At 43.7% G+C, this 20644-nt stretch overlaps 2 protein-coding genes across 2 annotated transcripts; both read left to right on the plus strand.

Annotated features, from left to right (window-relative positions):
- Positions 1-2869: 2869 nt before the first annotated feature.
- LOC306754008 (protein spinster homolog 3-like) lies at positions 2870-13339 on the plus strand (the record flags this gene model as incomplete). The annotated part of the gene is made up of 12 exons (XM_079237920.1): positions 2870-3086; positions 3176-3241; positions 3392-3528; positions 3922-4073; positions 4620-4686; positions 4764-4906; positions 5148-5300; positions 5387-5576; positions 6433-6498; positions 6582-6680; positions 6807-6978; positions 13329-13339. 12 exons carry the CDS (start codon positions 2870-2872, stop codon positions 13337-13339), a joined length of 1473 nt encoding a protein of 490 aa, XP_079094046.1.
- A 162-nt stretch (positions 13340-13501) lies between these two features.
- Positions 13502-19911, plus strand: LOC306754009 (protein spinster homolog 3-like; the record flags this gene model as incomplete). Its single annotated transcript, XM_079237921.1, has 12 exons — positions 13502-13718; positions 13808-13873; positions 14188-14324; positions 14694-14845; positions 17178-17244; positions 17328-17470; positions 17712-17864; positions 17967-18156; positions 19143-19208; positions 19304-19402; positions 19514-19685; positions 19874-19911. 12 exons carry the CDS (start codon positions 13502-13504, stop codon positions 19909-19911), a joined length of 1500 nt encoding a protein of 499 aa, XP_079094047.1.
- Between the last annotated feature and the right edge of the window lie 733 nt (positions 19912-20644).

Genomic DNA, 20644 nt, shown 5'->3' on the forward strand with positions numbered 1-20644 from the left:
TACCAATGTCAATTAATTAATATAGGAATGATGCATTTCTTGTAGAAAATGATGGCAAGTATCTTAATGTTTTAAAATAAGAAATGAGGTTAAACACCCATGGCCTCTGCTGTTAAAAATATCAGTTGGACATTGGACATCTTTGAGATGAGTGAGTCCTTTGAATACTTTTTCTGGAGAACATACCTGGTACCAGAAGACCTTAGGCCGGAGATCAATGATCGACTTTGTAATCGTATCATCTGATCTGCAGCCGTATGCTTTGGAGACTCAGGTGAAGAGAGGAGCAGAGCTGTCAACTGATCACCACCTGGTGATGAGTTGGATCAGATGGTGGGGGAGCGGGCTCTCACACATCCCGAAGGCAGGTTGGGGACTTGGAATCCGAGTGGACCATGTTCAAAGCCTTTATTGTGGACGCGGCCGCTAGGAGCTGTGGTTGGAAGGTCATCCTGTTCAACCTCAGATTCAAGACAAGCCGTGTGGATTCCGTCCCGGTCGTGAAACAGTGGACCGGCTCTTTAACAAGAGTTGCAAGACTACTGGAGGGGTCCTGGGAGTTTGCCCTACAAGTGCTTTGTGGACTTGGAGAAGGCTTTCAACTGGGTTCCTCAGCGTTTTTTGTTGGGCGTGCTGCGGGAGTATGGGGTGACGGACTCGTTGCAACGGGCCATCTGGTCTCTGTACGACTGTAGGAGCTGTGTTCGTATTCTCAGCATTAAGCCAGACACAATCCCGGTGGGTGTTGGCCTCCACCAGGGCTGACCATTATCACCGGTCCCGTTCGTGACTTTCATGGACAGGATATCTAGGCGTAGCCGAGGTGTGACGGCTGGAACCAGCCGTAAGCGCGACAGACCGCAGTGAAGCCGACGATCCTTCAGAGAGACTGGCACTGCTGCAGCACATCTGACTCTGACTAAATAGACTGGCCTGGGGAATTGGACTGTGCCATGCTACCTCAACCAGAGGGGTGTCCTCAGTAGCCAGTCTATTCTACATCACAAAGGAGAGAGGTCTACTCTCCCCTTCCAATTAACCATGGACTCACCGACAGCTATATCCTGCAGTGGAAGATGGTTGGGGAGTGTCTCCTGTTTCATGGAGATCTCATTATGTTGTTATGTCTTAAATTCTAGTTAATGGGTTTTGTAAACCTTGACTAAATTATGTTATTCTTATTTGATAGATTTTGTTCCCCATCATAATCCTTGTACATATATTGTGTGAATAAAATCCTTATTTTCCCCACCTTTACCTGCCCTCCCAGTTTCATGCATACCCTGGTCCTTCACACGGTGGATGGAGAACGTCCGGTTTGGGAGTCTCGTGATCACCTCTCTGATGTGGTCCTCTTGGCCTCCTCGGACCGTGACCTCCAGCATTCACTCCGGCGTTTTGCAGCCGAGTGTGAAGCGGCGGGGATGAGAGTTAGCACCAATCTGAGGCCATGGTCCTCTGCCGGAAACCGGTGGATTGCTCCCTCCAGGTGGTGATGGAGAGCTTAACGCAAGCGAAGGTGTTTAAGTATCTCGGGGTCTTGTTCACGAGTGAGGGTAAGATGGAACGAGAGACTGACAGGCGGATCGTTGCGGCTGTAGCAGTAAAATGGTCGCTGCACCGGACCGTCTTGGTGAAGACAATTTACTGGTTGGTATACGTTGCAACCCTCACCTATGGTCACGAACTCTGGGTCGTGACCGAAAGAACGAGGTCGCGGATACAAGCGAATGAGTTTCCTCTGTAGGGTGGCTGTGCTAAGCCTTAGAGATAGGGTAAGGAGCTCAGACATCAGGAGGGAACTTGGAGTTGAGGCGCTACTCCTTCGCGTCGAAAGGAGTCAGCTGAGGTGGTTCGGGCATCTCATCAGGATGCCTCCTGGACGCGTCCCATTGGAGGTTTTCCAGGCACGTCCAACTGGTGGGAGACCCCGGGGAAGACCCAGAACACGTTGGAAGGATTATATCTCCCAGCTTTCCTGGGATCCCCCAGAATGAGTGAGAAGGAAGCCTGGGTCGGCCTGCTGAGCCTGCCGCGACCCGACCCAGGACAAGCGGATGAAAATGGATGGATGGATGGATTCATGTAATGTCAAATATAACACAACTTCCAAGAGCAGTGTCAACAAAGTGTTCATAGAACCAACCCAGAGAAGGCTGGTCCCTTCACAACCTAATATGTGGCCCATGTTAGGTTCATCAAGCCTCAAGGGCAAACCGTCCTCTGACAACTACAAATATGGAATGCACTGAGAAAATAACGAGATAATATCAACAAGCAGGTGGGTATATGTGTGTATGTATACAGACAGCTGTATCATCTTAAAAGGTATACCTTTATGATATTGTGGCATCACAAGGGGACAGGTAGCGGAGCGCTACATTCCCAATCACGATCAGCGCCCACACCACAAAATGGCCGCCATGGTCGACAATACATCTCCCAGACTACCTCATCACTCACCCAGCTGCAGGTGCTTAGGGCACCTAATTGAGGCAGGGCTGGGAAGCTTGATAAAGGACAGATGGGAGAGCACATGGCGAGGAGCTAGACAAGCAGTGGGAGGTGGATATTAATACATCAACAACGGCCGAGAGGAGGTGGACTTTGTGTTTACATCATGATGCTTGGTGCTCAAACAGTCAGAGTTGATCGACAACTCCCAGAGAAGAGTTTTTGTCGCTGCTGTTTACATTCCTTGTGATTCAAATTAAAAAAAAACGGCACCAGAGGAATGTATTACTGTTTTCATGGTTACAAAAAGAGCTGAAAGGGAATTTTGTTGTGCATTCCTGTGTTTCATGAAAATAAATGATCCTTGAATCCTTGAACATTCTCCAATTCCCAGGTGAAGAAAGAGCTGCTCACTATGGAGCCAAAAGAGGGGCCGGTGCCTCGATGGAGTCTGGGGACCGGCTCCGGTCTACGTTATGGCTCTTTCTTGAACACCGTTTCATCGCTCGCAACAAAGCCAGAGGAAAAGGAAAAGGAGAAACCGGCCATATCACAGAGACGCGCCTACGTAGCTGTAGCCGTGCTTTGTTACATCAACCTGCTCAACTACACAGAACGGTACACAATAGCAGGTGAGAAGACCTCTTGTGCATCAACAAACACCCGTGACTGTTTCTGATGTGGTGAGCTCACACATGACTTGTTTCTTATTGTCTTACAGGTGTCCTTCCCAACATTCAGAAATTCTTTAACATAAGTGACAGTACGGCTGCACTTATACAAACAGGTATGACGATGCAGAAAACACACTCTGAGATTGCAGCTGCTTTAGTTAGAAAAGTTTCACGAGTGGGTTTCCTTCATTCATTATAAAATAACGAGTCATCAATGTGTCACATTGTGATGAAGGAATTAATTCTCATCAATGCACTTTCAGTTTTCATCAGCAGTTTCCTGCTTTTGGCCCCTCTCTTTGGTTACCTTGGGGACCGCTACAACCGCAAATACATCATGATTGGTGGTTTGAGCGTGTGGCTTGTGACTGCAGCCGGCAGCTCTTTGGTCACAGAGTCGGTGAGTGAGAAATTGGATGTGTTCACACTTTACATGGACAAATGAGACTCGACCAGAGCAGATGTCACTTCCTGCTTCTAGGGGTTTGTCTTCTGCTATCATTTGACCTGATCATGCATTTACTGCTCAAACGGAAAACTGAATGCCAGTGCAGTCAGCATCTCTTGTTTGTTGGTTTGTGGTCTAAGAAACATGCAAGTCTCATGGACGCTTAAGCAAACATCACAGGAGTCAAAAAACAACAACTGCCAAACAGTTTTGTAAATTTGTTCTGTGTACAACATGGACCTCAACAGAAAAAGGAGTGTCATATATTAAACAGGATCTTTGTGGCATTTGGACTGAATGTTGTTGAACTGCCTCTCTGCTGTTTCTCTGGCGCAATATCTTTAGTACTTCTGGCTTCTGATGCTGTTGCGGGCCATGGTCGGGATAGGAGAGGCCAGCTACACCACCATTGCTCCCACCATCATTGGTGACCTCTTTGTTGGGACTCGGCGGAGCGCCATGATCTGTCTCTTCTACATCTTTATCCCTGTAGGAAGGTGAGCAACAAACTTGTGCGTGTAAATAATTGTGTACTGTTATTTTGAAATGCAATTGTGTGGCGGTGCATTCCGCAATGAATAGGGAAACTCCAGCATTTGATTTACAAATCATGCTGCTGGAAAATCAGAGAAAGATGAACAATTACCCGCCATGTAAAAAGGATGTTATGAATTGTGTGGCGTTGTCCCGAATGCATCAGTCTCTCAGTCTCTTGCAGCACTTAAAGGGACAGGTCACCCCGAAATCAAAAACACATAGTTTTCCTCTTACCTGTCGTGTTATTTATTACCTTGTTTTGGTCTGAATTGCCTATTTTTGGAGGGGTCAGCCGTAGTGATGTCTCCCGTCGCTCCAATACAACGGGACTGAATGGTTCTTGGCTTGTGGTGCTCAAAGCATGAGTCTGTTGCTCAAGATGATCAACAGACCAAATCCTTTGAATCAGTTTAAAGTCAAATCAAAGATGCAAAGGCATGACCTTGTTCGGCTTGTTTCTGTCCTCATAATCACTCGAATGGTTTGACCTTTCTGTGTATTTTCAGTGGTCTTGGATACATAACAGGGGCGGGGGTTGCTAATCTGACAGGAGACTGGCGCTGGGCTCTCAGGGTGAGAACAGTTTCATTAACAGACTTGTAAATCTGAGCCGCACGCTGATCAATATTACAAAGTGTTTCTGTTATCAGATCACTCCCATCTTGGGTGTAGTGGGACTTGTCCTGCTGGTCTTCTTATGCCCTAACCCACCCAGAGGTGCTGCAGAAACCCACGGAGAGGGAGTTACAGGGCAGAGCTCTTACCGGGAGGACGTCAAGTATCTTCTGAAAAAGTAGGACACACAAACTAATACTAGATTAACACTGTAGTCTGGCTCTTACTGGATTCATGAGGCCAATACAGGTATTGATTAAGAGTGTAAAACTTATCGGCTGATATCTTTGACATAAAACCTGATTTATTGTCCAGGCTCTACTTTATACTGTGCTACTTTGTATTAGTCCCTAAAGTACACAGATATTTAATATGTGATTCATATTTAAAATCGCCTTTATTTGTTCCTCTGACCTTAGTAAAAGCTATGTGTGGTCATCGTTGGGAGTGACGGCTACCTCCTTCCCCACTGGAGCCCTGGCTTTCTGGACGCCTACTTTTCTGTCCAGAGCTCAGGTCAGTCAGGGACTCCGACCGCCGTGCGTCAAAGAGCCCTGCAACCCCACAGACAGGTGAAGCATGACCTTTGACCCGCATCACCCTTCATTTACCTCATTTTTAGTTTTAACAGTGCTGTCTGCTTTTGCTACCGGTACAGTTACATCTTCGGTGCTGTGACGGTGGTGACGGGCATTCTGGGAGTGTGTCTCGGCAGTGGTTTATCTAGGTGGTTTGTTGACAGGGTCCCAAATGTGGACCCACTCATCTGCGCAGTAGGCCTGCTGGGATCGGTCCCTTGCCTCTTTTTCACCATCTTTGCGGCATCAGCAAGCATTCCCACAACTTATGTAAGAGACAAACGCCTGTTTGCTTTTGTGCGTTGTGGTGGTTTTTGGTATATGACCAAATACTTGCAACAACTATTTACATTTCCCTCAATTGTACTTTGTGTAAATTAGGTAATTAGCACATGTTAACATGATAATTAACTTGTGTGTGTGTGTGTGTGTGTGTGTGTGTGTGTGTGTCTGTTGTAACAATGCTTCTTGGCAATACATTGTATACCGTTTGAAAGCCTGTTTATTTCCCTTTTTAAATGGTGCCCCATTTGTGAGGAACATGCATTTCTGAGATGAGCAGCACAGCGGAGTATATGGGTTGCGCCCATGAAAAATGTGCCAAATCTTCTCTGCCAATGCCGAGCAGCTTATTCTGCTGTCATAGTGAGTCTTGTTTGGTGGATGATTGCAGTCTATCAGTAACGAGGAAGAAACGAGATATATTGCCAATTTAATGATGTATTCATTTAACAAAGTAAGGAGCCTCAGTAGTGTAACCATACGCAGCCACAGCAGCCTGGCATCTCCAGCCTGGTGAACACTGCTGTGAGAGGGTCTTCCACTCCTTAAGAAGGATATCTCTCTGCATTGAGATTGCCTACAATGACGCACCTTTGGGCTACCGGAAGCTCAAAACAAGTCACTAGCACTCTTTTTGGCAAAGTTTTCATGGGAGCAACCCACATACTCTGCTGTGCTGCTCATCCCAGAAAAGCATGTTTTTTTTTTTTTTTTACAAATGGAGCATCGTTTAAAAGGGAAATAAACAGGCTTTCCAACGATATACAATGTATTGCCAAGAAGCATTGTTACATTAGAGAAATAATCTACCAAACACAAATTTCGTGTGTGTGTGTATTTTCAGGTATTCCTTTTCATCGGTGAAGTTTTGATATCACTTAACTGGGCTGTCATGGCTGACATAACGCTGGTGAGTTTAAAATATGTGTGAAATTACAAATATGAAATGGTCTGCTGAAACGTGAAGCCAACTTTTTTTTTTTTTTACTTCAGTATATTGTCATACCAACCAGAAGGTCCACAGCTAAGGCCCTCCAGATTTCTGTCTGTCATCTCCTGGGGGATGCTGGAAGTCCTTACTTAGTAGGCGTGGTGAGAAAGAGTTCAATGTTCCCACTTCCTTTTTAACTGTAACGTTTCATCAATAATACCTCTGCGAGCTCGAGTAAACCATATGTTCTGAGTATCATAAAGCTGTCTTCCCATCTTTGCCAATAGATCTCTGATGCTATCCGCAAATCTAAACCTGCAACTCACAATTGGAGCTTCAGAAGTCTGAAGTACAGCCTCCTGGTCTGCCCATTTTTTGCGATCCTGGGCGGACTGTTTTTCCTCATGACTTCCATCTACATTACTGAAGACAGGAAGGCAGCTGCACAATTGGTTGAAGGTACTGTAAATCAGAAACTGTTTATTACAGGTATGTTTCACATACAAGGTATTTGTCTTTGCGGGTGATGCATACATTAGACAAACAGTCAACACAGTGCAAGAAATATATTAAATGTACAATAGAATATAAAATAAAGTGCACAGATAACAGAACTTTAAACAAGTGTGAAGGGATGTGCAGGGGAGTGACCGGTAGGAAATTGTCCTGCGGATGAGCCCAACTGCCGACGGGAAAAAAAACTTTTGTGTGGCGTGAGGTCTTGGTCCTGATGGAAGGGACACGAACAGTTCCAGAGTGAGAGGGGTCGGCTACAATCTTTCTTGCTCGTTTCAGGGTCCTTGAAGCGAACAAGTCCTGGAGGGACGGCAGATTGCAGCCAATCACCTCTCAGCAGAGCGACTGATGCGCTGCAGCCTGCCCTTGTCCTTGGCAGTGGCTGCAGCGTACCAGACGGTGATGGAGGAGCAGAGGATGGACTCAATGATGGCGGTGTGGAAGTGCACCATCATTGTCGTTGGCAGGTTGAATTTCTTCAGCTGCCTCAGGCAGTACATCTACATCCTCTGCTGAGCCTTCTTAGTGATGGAGCTGATGTTCAGCTCCCACTTGAGGTCCTGGGTTATGGTGGAGCCCAGGAAGCGGAAGGACTCTACAGCGTCGACGGGGCAGTCACACAGGGTGAGAGGGGCTTCAGGAGCTTGACGGACTGGTGACTGGAGGTGGAGCTGTTGGTGTACAGAGAGAAGACCAGGGGGGAAAGAACGCAGCCTTGGGGGGAACCGGTGCTGATGGACCGAGAGGCTGAGACGTGTTTCATCAGCCTCATGTGCTGCTTTCTGTCAGACAGGAAGTCTGTGATCCACTTGCAGGTGGAGTCGGGCACGTGCAGCAGAGAGCTTGTCATGCAGCAGAGACGGGATTATAGTATTGAAGGTAGAGCTGAAGTCCACAAACAGGATCCTGGTGTAGGTTCCTCGGGAGTCCAGATGATGGAGTATGAAGTGGATGACCGTCATCTATAGACCTGTAAGTGGTCAGTGAGGGTTTTGAGGTGGGACAGGACAAGGCGTCCAAAGGACTTCATCCTGATGACCACAGAGGTCAGGGCGACGGGCCTGTAGTCATTGAGTCCTGGTACAGAGACATGAACCCATGCTGGGCTGGGGGACGGGGGGCTGGTGGTCTGGGGCTGTGGGGGATGGAGTCAGGACTGTCCCATTGTCTTTCAAATCTACAGTAGAACTCATTCAGCTCGTCTGCCAGGCGGACGTATTTCAGTGGGGATGGCACACTGGCACATTAATAAGTCCTCACCATTGTGTTTGCTTGTTAATGTCACTGTCACACATGCTGGAGAGAAAAAAAACGTTATTCCTGGCAGAGACACACAGGCAAACAATCTAGCATCAGACCGAGGGTAAGCGCTGGAAAGTCATACAGTGGAGAACGATCTGGCTGTGTGTGTGTGTGTGTGTGTGACGCTGGGGCTTAAATACTGAAGGGAGTAGGTGCAGTAGAGTGGGCAGGTGAGAGTGATTGAACTGATGAGTGTGTGACTAACAGATGCACAGAATAAACTGATAGGTAAGTGAGAGAGAGTGGCAGGAGAGAAGGTGAACTGTGACAGAAATACCTTTTTTTTTTTTTTATCATATTTTGAGCACACATTTGTTTAAATCCATGGAAGTGTGGATTAATCCTTTGCCCACTTTATCCATCCACCAGACAATATGCTGATTAAACTACAGGAGTATTACACTAGTGGGCCTTGGTCACAATAAAAGGCCACTCTAAGACGTGTCTATTTATCTTGGAAAAAACCTTAATTCGTCACTAAACTACAGATTTCCACATGACTTGGGCTCCAGATATGCATTTGTTGGTCACATAGTAATCGTCCATGAAGAGAACATTGCCAGACGCCATGGGAGTTAAACATTTGCCCACTGTGAAAAAGGAAAACCTGTGCTGTGTTTATATTTTTGTTCAATACAAATAAGCACTTCTCCTTATGCAGTTTTAGACAAACCTCTCCTTATCTGCACACATGCTCCAGCGACACTCAGAAATAGAGAGGGACCAAACTGGATAAAGATGGCTTTGTCTTTAGTTTGTATCAGAGTTGACCTCAGCAGATAAGAGCTGGTTCCCTCCTAACATTTAGTTTGTTCGAGATGATCCAGTTCTGTGCAGAATCCATCGGTGGCGATCGGCGCACAATGCATGCCGGTTAGATTTGTGTCCGACTTGATCCGTACTTGATCTGACGTCATGCACACGTGGTCAACGATGATCTCACGAGAGCAAGGCGGCCGCCAATTTTAGAGCCAGGCGCCACAGGAGCGCTCCACCGACTGCGTGGCCCAGTGCATGATGGGAAATGCCTGGGTGTCGCCACATCAGAGAGTTGATTGGCTCTTTAGATCTGACAGCAAACACCACGTGTTGTAGAAAATCCTTATTTTATGTAGTTGTAATACTTAACGCTGGATTGTTGACTAAGTCTCAGGTTTAATTAAAAGACATATCAAGGGGTGATTTTGTATTATCACCCCTTTGTGGTTGATAATACAACATTTTATTTATACAACACATATCAAAACCAGTAGTAATGTATTTCACAGGCAGACATACAAAGAACAAAGGATGCAGCTACATGCACAGTTCTACATAAATATATATTTATAAATGCATATGAATAAATCCAAACGAGCCTAATGTTTGTGTGTGTCTGTATAGATCCTCAACCACAGCAGGGTCCTGCGTCTGAGCCCCCAATGGAACCGAGAAACGAGGGAATTGAGTGAAGCTGGACAAAAGCAACCATGTAATGTCTTCATCTGTAAACATTTCCAAATGAGTTAAAAACTATTGCCCACAGGATATTGGAGTTGACTTGAAAGGATCCTTTTGTTGTCACTTCACAGCCACACAAATAGAAGAGAAAAACCTGTTAATCCACATAGTAAGACAATCAACAGTTAGTGTGTTCACCAAGGCTGGAGCCTGCAGCACCCTCTCGCCTTAGACTTTCACTTCAGATAACTTCAGGGGAAATGAGAGAAACTGACATTTTACAGTACATTTTACAGTACTCCTGACAACAATGTTATTTAACTATTTCCTCCCATTCAGCAGCACTGCAAAATGTTTTTTTAAAGGCTGCGATCAGTTGTGCATAACTATCGTCCACTTGTTTTTATTTTCTTAATGATTCTCCGGAATTTTGCCGAAACCATCGACACTCGTCTGGACTCCAGACTCGGATTACTCCACAATGCCATGGCAGAATAAGATTAATTTGTCCAAGCATCCATGTTGAGGATCGTCAGATTAACCTCTCCATCTCTGGATGTCCCAGTCAGCATGCAGCTGCTGCCTCCTAATGAGAACCAGAGGCCCTCAGGCTGGACCACAACATATGGACATAATGGAGTTAAAGATGGAGGGGTTCGGTCTCTACTCGCTGTATTTACTGTAACAGTTGCTGGAAATCATCTCATAATTTCACTTCAATGGACCAGGACGTGTCTCAAAACCTTGTATGTTGTCCGTACACTGTAGGAAATGGAAATGTAGAAATAAATGGATGAATTCTGTCAATTGTCTCCTCAGTGTATTCTAAAAGTCTCCACTAGATGGCCCAGCTGCACTACTGTGAAACATGCCATCATGAGGATCCCGGTTGTCTTCCATTGAGCTACAATGGATTCAACAGCGGTTCACGGGGACATAGAACGGAGAGTAGAACTGCTCTAAAAATGTCCAAGGCATCATGTGCAGGAAGTGTTGATTTACTGTAGGGCTGCACCATCTTAGTTCACTAATCGTTTGTTTTGGTCTTAGTCGACTAACCTTTTAAGCTTTTTTTAAAAATTAATTATTTAGGACATGTATTTGTCAATGACAATGAACCAAGTTAATTTTTAACAGCCTCTGCGACAGATCCAGGTATGTGTAAGAAGGCAACTTAAAATGTCTGACAGGTTAGCAAACTCATTTCAATCAAATCCCACTCAAAATGTTCAGGTCCATTACCAATCACTATGGAGAGAGTACCTGGGGGAAAAAACAAAGGCGTACAATATGACCCTGAATGCTGATGGGAAACACATTGTTCACCAAAACCTGAAATGTTGATGTTGGACCATTGATGTTTTGTTTACATTGTTGATATTGGAGCTTAGTGTTGACTGTAATGCTCACTGTAGACACTAGATGGCGACAACTGATATTTACTTTGGTGGAACTTACTATTACCAGAAGCCTACTTCTTCTTCATATAAAAACAATAATGACAATAAATAGCAAATATATGGAAAAATCACCACAATAACAAAGTTTTGTTAAAGGATAAAACGGAAATAAAATAAAATGTAATACACAATTGTTTGTCATTTCATTTTTGGGCTTACACATTTAACATCAGGTTATTTCCACAGCTGAAGGTGAGAAATGATCTGACGCTCGTGGCCGCAGTGAATGAGGAAGTCCATTTGCGTATCGTGATCGCAAGTTCTTGTGGGGCGGTGACCACACTGAGCCGTGTTGGTGGTGGATGAGCCGGGAAACTATCTGACACAGCTGAACCTTGTGGCTATGTGCTAAAGGGTCGGTTAAATTAGTATGAATGTTCAAGTTCAATAGTGTTGTTTATTATACAACTGAAGCAAGACTTCAGGTTTTATGGCCATTAAGTGTTTTCTTGAGAGGGCCATCAAGAGACGTCTGTGTGTCTTAGTGATTCTCCAAACCTGCTGACAAATGAGGGATGGAGGAATGGATTTCCCAATGTTGAAGCATTGCTCTCTAACTGTTCTAAAGATCACTTTGGAGAGCTGGAAATGGTGAAGGACATGTTGACAATAATGCTGTTCAGAATAAAGAAAAAACTCCTGCTCAGTTGGCAGAAGTTTATGTGGTAAATCACTGAACAAAATAACTAAGGAATGATCAGTGATCACTTATAGACACACACCTTTCATAGAGACCTTTTCATTAGTCCAAGTTGACTTCCGGTCAGCTCCTGCACTGACAAACAATGCAACAGGAATAGTCTGAAAAGGTCTCCGGCAGACTAATATCACTTCTCACTACTCATCCGTCAAGACTGTTCAGCATTATAATATGTCTACATTATTTTTATACATAGGAATGTATAATCAAATATAACACAAACTACCAGAGTGGTGTCGCCAATTAAACAGCTGCATGCGTTTTTGGAAAAACAACAAGGAGGGAGCAGCTTTCTAGGTTCCAAGAACGAAAGATTCAAATGCTTTTCAGGGCACACACATTTCAGAATTCGATGACAGAAGTCACAAGTTACTGTGGGTGATGCAGTACCACCCTTTATATCAGTCACACAATTAGATGTATATCTGGACTGACCATACCATAATGTGTACCAGAGGCAATAGCACCCTTTCAAAATCCAAATACATAAACAATTCCTTCAATGACAGAACTGCAACTGCTGGTGAAAGTCATGACACATCTGAACAACTGGCACCCACATGCATGTGCATCGCTTTTTTAATTCTGGAGTTTGAGCTGTGTATCAAAGACTGCTAAGACTCTTCAATGAATCAGTTACTTACTTACTTACTACGAGAAAAAAATCCAAAATCAAAAGGAAGTCCAGAGGTGAATGAAACCATATGGCTTGTTTACAGCGTTGCATCACAGTGAGGATCTGTGTGAAAGCATAGGACCAACCCAGAGAGGGCTGGTCCCTTCACTAACCTAATATCTCTCCAGGCATGTTTGAGCTGAGGCCCTGGTGAGCTTCTTCAAGCCGTCCTGTGACAGCTGCAAATATGCAATGAACTGAGAAAGTAACGAGATAATATCAACAAGCAAGTAAGTCTATACATTATTTTTTATCATCAACAGTATCGGAATAAAAAAGAGCCAGGTCTTTAGGAGTGCAACTAGTCCACTATGTTGGTGAAGAAAACATGTTGTGCACAATAGTGTCATTGTTGACACTGCATTAACTCGAGCCAGGTCAGAATGCATCGGTGCTGAAATGCTTTTATTTACAATATTAGGTCTTTTACATGTCTTATCTTGTTACTTTCTGCCCTATGCATGCTTTTATATAGTCGTTTTTTAATTGGACAGCATTTGATAGGTTTGTACACCAGTAGTTTTGACTATTTTTCTTAAATGTATGAGCTATGAACTCTGACCACAATGACATCCTCTTCTGTTCTATGGTGTTGTAAGAACTGTGAAGCAGCTGAAATAAAGCTCAACCGAAAACGCTCCTTCCTCTGACTCTTTGACATAGTTGCGACGCTGTGTTCCTTCGCAGTGGTGTAATTGCCTTTCGTGTCATATAGGACTCACTTGAAAGTGTCTCCACAAACCACACTAACGGACTTCACCACACAACTACGTTACTCGTGGGGCACACTGCAGCATTATCATCTTTGGTGAGAACGCAGAGGGTCAAGGGTTTCTCTGAAACTAGGTCACACGTTCACATTCCCAGGTGAAGAAAGAGCTGCTCACTATGGAGCCAAAAGATGGGCCGATGCCTCGATGGAGTCTGGGGTCCGGCTCCGGTCTACGTTACGGCTCTTTCGTGAACAGCCTTTCATCGCTCACACCAAAACCAGAGGAAAAGGAAAAGGAGAAACCGGCCATATCACAGAGACGCGCCTATGTAGCTGTAGCCGTGCTTTGTTACATCAACCTGCTCAACTACGCAGAACGGTACACAATAGCAGGTGAGAAGACCTCTTGTGCATCAACAAACACCCGTGACTGTTTCTGATGTGGTGAGCTCACACATCACTTGTTTCTTATTGTCATACAGGTGTCCTTCCCAACATTCAGAAATTCTTTGACATAAGTGACAGTACGGCTGCACTTATACAAACAGGTATGATGATGCAGAAATCACACTCTTACACAAACACACATATTTTGAAAGTCTGCATTTCACCCTGTATTACTTCAGGTGAAGTTATGCAACATGTGCTGCAAGTAAATTGCAGAGAACCGTTGGTTATTGCACGACAGAAACATACAAATAAACCCAGGGCACGTTCTGGTTCTAAATTAGAGAGCTATAGATTGATCACCCACCTTCTTGCAGCTGCTTTAGATAGAAAAGTTTCCTTCATTCATTATAAAATAAGGAGTTAATATGTCACAATCTGATGAAGGAATTAATTCTCATCAATGCACTTTCAGTTTTCATCAGCAGTTTCCTGCTTTTGGCCCCTCTCTTTGGTTACCTTGGGGACCGCTACAACCGCAAATACATCATGATTGGTGGTTTGAGCGTGTGGCTTGTGACTGCAGCCGGCAGCTCTTTGGTCACAGAGTCGGTGAGTGAGAAATTGGATGTGTTCACACTTTACATGGACAAATGAGACTCGACCAGAGCAGATGTCACTTCCTGCTTCTAGTGGTTTGTCTTCTGCTATCATTCGACCTGATCATGCATTTACTGCTCAAACGGAAATTGATTTGCAGTGCATTGAGTTTGTGGTCAAGGAAAGTTAGCATTTGGACAACATACAAGCAAAGCAAATATTCAGTGTGCAAATATTACACAAGATTTACACAAGTTTTTATTTTTTTATTTGTTCAGTATACAACATGGACCTCAACCGAAAAAGTAATGTCATATGTTAAACATATGTTGGATTGAATGTTGTTGAACTGCCTCTCTGCTGTTGTCTCGATTTCTTAAGCACTTCTGGCTTCTGATGCTGTTGCGGGCCATGGTCGGGATAGGAGAGGCCAGCTACTCCACCATTGCTCCCACCATCATTGGTGACCTCTTTGTTGGGACTCGGCGGAGCGCCATGATCTGTCTCTTCTACATCTTTATCCCTGTAGGAAGGTGAGCACCAACTCAAATCTAAGTCAATAACTGTGTGTTTTTATCTTTTGTTTTTGCTGCATTTTTCAAAACATGTAGGTAGAGCAAGGCAAGTTTATTTATAGAGCACATTTCAACAACAAGGCGATTCAAAGTGCTTCACATGAAACCATTAAAAGCATCAAAAACATAATGCAGAAGAAAACAAGATTTTAAAACAATTAAGAACATTAATTTTAAAAGCAAAATAAATGCATGGACAAGTTTCTCCAAATCCTGTTGAGACATAAGTCCTCTAACCCTTGATATATTCTTCACGTGATAGTAGGCTGGTTTTGTAATTGTCTTGATATGGCTGTTCAGGTTGAGGTCTGAATCCATAACTCCACCTAGATTTCTGGCTTGGTTTGTGTTTTTTAACATTAGTGATTGAAGCTGAGCGCTGACTTTCAATCGTTCGTCCTTGGGACCAAAAACAATTAATTCTGTTTTATCTTGATTTAATTGAAGAAAATTCTGGCACATCCAGTTATTGATTTCTTCAATGCATTTAGCCAGCCCTTGTATGGGACTATAGTCCCCTGGTGATATAGTTATGTAGAGTTGTGTGTCATCTGCATAATTATGATAACACACTTTGTTGTTTTTCATAATCTGAGACAGTGGAAGCATGTAGATGTTGAACAGAAGAGGAAAATAAATTCTGAGAACGAGAGAAGTTGTTTGGCTAAGTTCTTTCGGAGGCTACACCAGGCATCCAATAATTTGTACGCGCTAACAGTGTGGAGCCACCAACTGCTTGTCTAATTTTCTGAATTTTGTCAGCAAAAAAGGAGGCAAATTGATTGCATGCCCAGGTGGATTGGAGCGTAGCAGTTACTGACATCGGAGGGTTTGTTAGCCTGTCCACGATAGCAAATAAGGCGCGTGTATTGTTATTGTTTTTGGTTATGATCTCAGAGAAGAAGGACTGCCTTGCATTTCTAAGTTCCAAATTATAGTTGCGAAGTCTCTATTTGTAGATACCACAGTGAAACTGGAATTTAATTTTTCGCCACCTGCGCTCACCTTTCTGACACTCTCTTTTCTCTATTCAGACCAGTTTAGCATCTCTCCAAGGGGATCTTTTCTTACCCGAGACAACCTTCACCTTAGTGGGTGCAATGGCATCAATAACATTTTTAAATTGAAGCCATCCACAAGCTCATTGACTGAGATGCAAGAGAGGGCTGATGTGTAGGAGAACTTCTGAATAATTCATTCATTGGTGTTTTCAGTGATGTAACGCTTTGTCACAACCTTGGTTTGGACATTTGTGTGCAGGGAGATTGCACTCTCAAATAAATCACAGAAATGATCAGAGAATGCAACATCAGTCACAGCAACCTTGGAAATGTTCAGACCTTTGGGTGGGAGTGAAATTGAACGCATTAATTGTTCCGACACATCATGCACGGTGCGAAAAAGTCGTCCTGTCCTCTGGAACGCTGCAGAGCTCTTAGTTTGAAATGGATACAGGAACATTTTGTAGAAAGTTCAGTGACTGGCACGATTCGCATCCGTACTTCAAATGTAGCCACTGCCATCTGGTGGCACTTGCACGGCTCTACAAATGACAGTTTGGCTGGGACCTTAACGTGTATTGTACATCCACAGTGACTGAAATATAACAAATACAAAAGTATTGTTTGTTTTAACAACATAGTGCCGTAATACAGATTTAACAAGGCAAACATCCTTAAATTGTAAGAGAATTAAGCATTATTCTAAAATATGATGAAATGTATTTTCTAAACTGAGTGAATTAGAGACAAAGGCCTGTTTCCAAGATACAACTTCTTCAACTACTACCACTATTTGAGAATTGACAGTAATATAGTTCTGCATACACATTTTTCTTTGACCAAAGCTACAAAGGCACACCCACAGCCTAACTGCACCTACGGGGTGAACACATAGACACATGCACCTGCAACAACGGTGGCTGGTTGTAACATTTTTAAATGTCTCCCAACCCTACTTAATAGATCAATGATGTAACGTCCTTCATTCAAACTAATGGTGTAATTTCACTTGCTCACTCAGAAACAGACTTTTGAGTGGCTAGAATAACAATGCTGCTGGGAAATAAAATGAGAAGGATGAACGACGTTGTGAAAAGGATGATGTGAAACAAAATCAAGTCTAACTCCGGAAGAACATCCAGATCATGTCCTTGAAACAGTTGAAAGTCAAATCAAAGACATGACTTGTTAATCTGTGAATTCCACAGGACAGGTGGACCCTACTGTTGTTATTCTTGTTTCTGTCCTCATAATCACTCGAATGGTTTGACCTTTCTGTGTATTTTCAGTGGTCTTGGATACATAACAGGGGCAGGGGTTGCTAATCTAACAGGAGACTGGCGCTGGGCTCTCAGGGTGAGAACGGTTTCATTAACAGACTTGTAAATCTGAGCTGAACACGATATTGATCGATATTTCAAAAATGTTTCTGTTATCAGATCACTCCCATCTTGGGTGTAGTGGGACTTGTCCTGCTGGTCTTCTTATGCCCTAACCGACCCAGAGGTGCTGCAGAAACCCACGGAGAGGGAGTTACAGGGCAGAGCTCTTACCGGGAGGACGTCAAGTATCTTCTGAAAAAGTAGGACACACAAACTAATACTAGAATAACACTGTAGTCTGGCTCTTACTGGATTCATGAGGCCAATACAGGTATTGATTAAGAGTGTAAAACATATCAGCTGATATCTTTGACATACAAACTGATTTATTGTCCAGGCTCTACTTAATACTGTGCTACTTTGTATTAGTCCCGAAAGTACACTGAGATTTAATATGTGATTCATATTTCAAATCTCCTTGATTTGTTCCTCTGACCTTAGTAAAAGTTACGTGTTGTCAACGTTGGGAGTGACGGCTACGGCCTTCCTCACTGGAGCCCTGGCTTTCTGGACGCCTACTTTTCTGTCCAGAGCTCAGGTCAGTCAGGGACTCCGACCGCCGTGCGTCAAAGAGCCCTGCAACCCCACAGACAGGTGAAGCATGACCTTTGACCTGTATCACCTTTCATTTACCTCATTTTATTCAAAATTGCGAAGGACTTTTAACAACGCTGTCTGCTTCCTCTCCCGGTACAGTTACATCTTCGGTGCTGTGACGGTGGTGACGGGCATTCTGGGAGCGTGTCTCGGCAGTGGTTTATCTAGATGGTTTGGGAAAAAGGTCCCAAATGTGGACCCACTCATCTGCGCAGTCGGCCTGCTGGGATCCGCCCCCTGCCTCTTTGTCACCATCTTTGCGGCATCAACAAGCATTCCCACAACTTATGTAAGAGACAAATGTCTGGAATGCTAACTTTGATGTATGGCTCTAGAGATTCCTGTCCGTAATTCTATTTCAGACTGAAATATCTCAACAACTATTGGATGGATTGCTTTGCAATTTTGTACAGACTCCTACTGGCTTTGATGATCCCCTGACATTACCTCTACTGCCATCATTACATTTTGTTTTTTTAGTTTAATGTCTTGAAAATACAATTGCGCACACATACACTCATGCCCCACTCAAACGTTGGTGATCACACTGCTCAGCCTCCCAAGAAAGCATATTCCAAGGTGCTGTAAAGGAGTCTCTGACCGATTGTGAAATCTCATATCCGGGAGGAACAATGCATATTCTGTCCTGGCTGTGGAACAATGGACTAGTCATTTACCTTTGTATGGCTATTGGAGGGGTCATGGAAGTTTGCCCATTGAGTCTACATGTGTTTTGTGGACTTGGAGAAAGCGTACAATCGAGTCCCTCAGGGAGTTGAGACCATGGTACTCTGCATGAAAAACTCTGTGGTTGGGAGAGTCACTGCACCAAGCATGGGGAGTTCGCCCAGAAGGAGCTGAAAAAACATTGCTGCTGATGAGAGGGATGTCTAGAATATCGTGCTTAGACTACTTCCCCTGGGACCTGACCTATGATGAGCGGAAGAAAATAAATAGAGTTGTAGGGCCAATAATTATGTTATTAACATGAAGCACTAGACCTTCATATCAACTTCAAAGTGAATTACTTCCTTCGGTTCCTCAGACAACATTGTCTTCTTGTGCTAGAGGTAATGTAGACAACATGATGCACACAAGATATAAAATAATTGACATTAAAGTGACACTGCAGCCATGCCATCTGGACATGTCACTCATTAAAGGCATTACAGCTCCAAAAAAATGGCAGCTCATAAAGAATATGTGGTAATGTCAAAAAATATTGAACAAGAGACATTTTTATCAACCCTTGCTGTCTTGAATGTCTCATTTCAGGTATTCATTTTCCTTGCTGAAGTTTTGATATCACTTAACTGGGCTGTCATGGCTGACATACTGCTGGTGAGTTTAAAATATGTGTGTGAAAATAAAAATATGAAACAGTCTGCTGAAACGTGAAGCCAACTGGTTGTTTTGTGCTTTTTTCTTTACTTCAGTATATTGTCGTACCAACCAGAAGGGCCACAGCTGAGGCCCTCCAGATTTCCTTCCTTCATCTCCTGGGGGATGCTGGGAGTCCTTACTTAGTAGGAGTGGTGAGAAAGAGTTCCCTTTAATTGTACTGTTTAATCAATAGTACCTCTGCGAGCTCGAGTAAACCATATGTTCTGCGTATTATAAAGCTTTCTTCACACCTTTGCCAATAGATCTCTGATACTATCCACAAATCTAAACCTGCGACTCACGATTGGAGCTTCCGTAGTCTGAAGTACAGCCTCCTGGTCTGCCCATTTGTTGGGATCCTGGGCGGACTGTTTTTCTTCATGACGTCCATCTACATTACTAGAGACAGGAAGGCAGCTGCACAATTGGTTGAAGGTACTGTAAATGGGTCATTATTGCCCTTTTATTCTCTTGGTGATACAGTATGACCATGACTCAAACAAAACAACTGTTCTTTTCAGCTTTGATTACATAAAATCAACATATTCTGAGAATGTTTAATTTTGTGTTTCTGTGGGGATGACACATGGCACATGATTAGTCCTCACTATTGTGTTTACTAGTTAATGTCACTGTCACCATCCTGGAGAGCCCTTTCTGAACAATCGCCCTCGATTCAACTCACTTACTACGAAATAGCACTACTCCTTATGCAGTTAAGACCAAATTCTCCTTATCTGCATGCATGTCTAGTTTTTCTCTTGACTCAGAAACAAAGATGAACCAAACTTGATAATAAAAAAAGAAGAAAAACAGCATTGTCTTTGTAGTTTGGATCAGAGTTTACCTCATTATCTCCATTCTATTAGATTGTTAATACATAACAATTACTAGTTTGTGAGGCAGCTGCACCAAACGGGGCGATATAGTTGGCATCACCTCAGCAGATAAGAGCTGATTCCCACCGAATGCCCTGGGCAGCCAATTTAAAATCAAGCAAGAGGCAGGCTTCTCTCCTTCTCTACTGTTTTGATGCAGGTAGATGTGGTAGGGCTAGCTAGCTAGTTAGCTGTTGGATTCTTAGTGAACTACAGAGTTTTATGCAGCCTATAGTGAGTGAGCGAGTGAGTTATCCATTTTCTGTGAATCACATATGATCGGTTGAGCAACCAGTCTCACTCCATAGGGCTCCACGCCGTTTTGCCTGACCGTCTGAGGCGTTTTTGAAGCGGTCAGACCACGTTAGCGTGATCGCTAACGTGGTCTGATGCAGGACCAACTAGTGTACGCCTGGTCACTTAGTTTCCTTCTCATTAAAATGAGTGCTCTGTTCTTCAATTTCAAATGTTTAAACGTGTGTGTGTGTGTGTGTGTGTGTGTGTGTGTGTGTGTGT

This window comes from Taurulus bubalis (assembly GCF_910589615.1).
Source record: "Taurulus bubalis genome assembly, chromosome: 2".
In the NCBI taxonomy this organism is placed as follows: Eukaryota; Metazoa; Chordata; class Actinopteri; order Perciformes; family Cottidae; genus Taurulus; species Taurulus bubalis.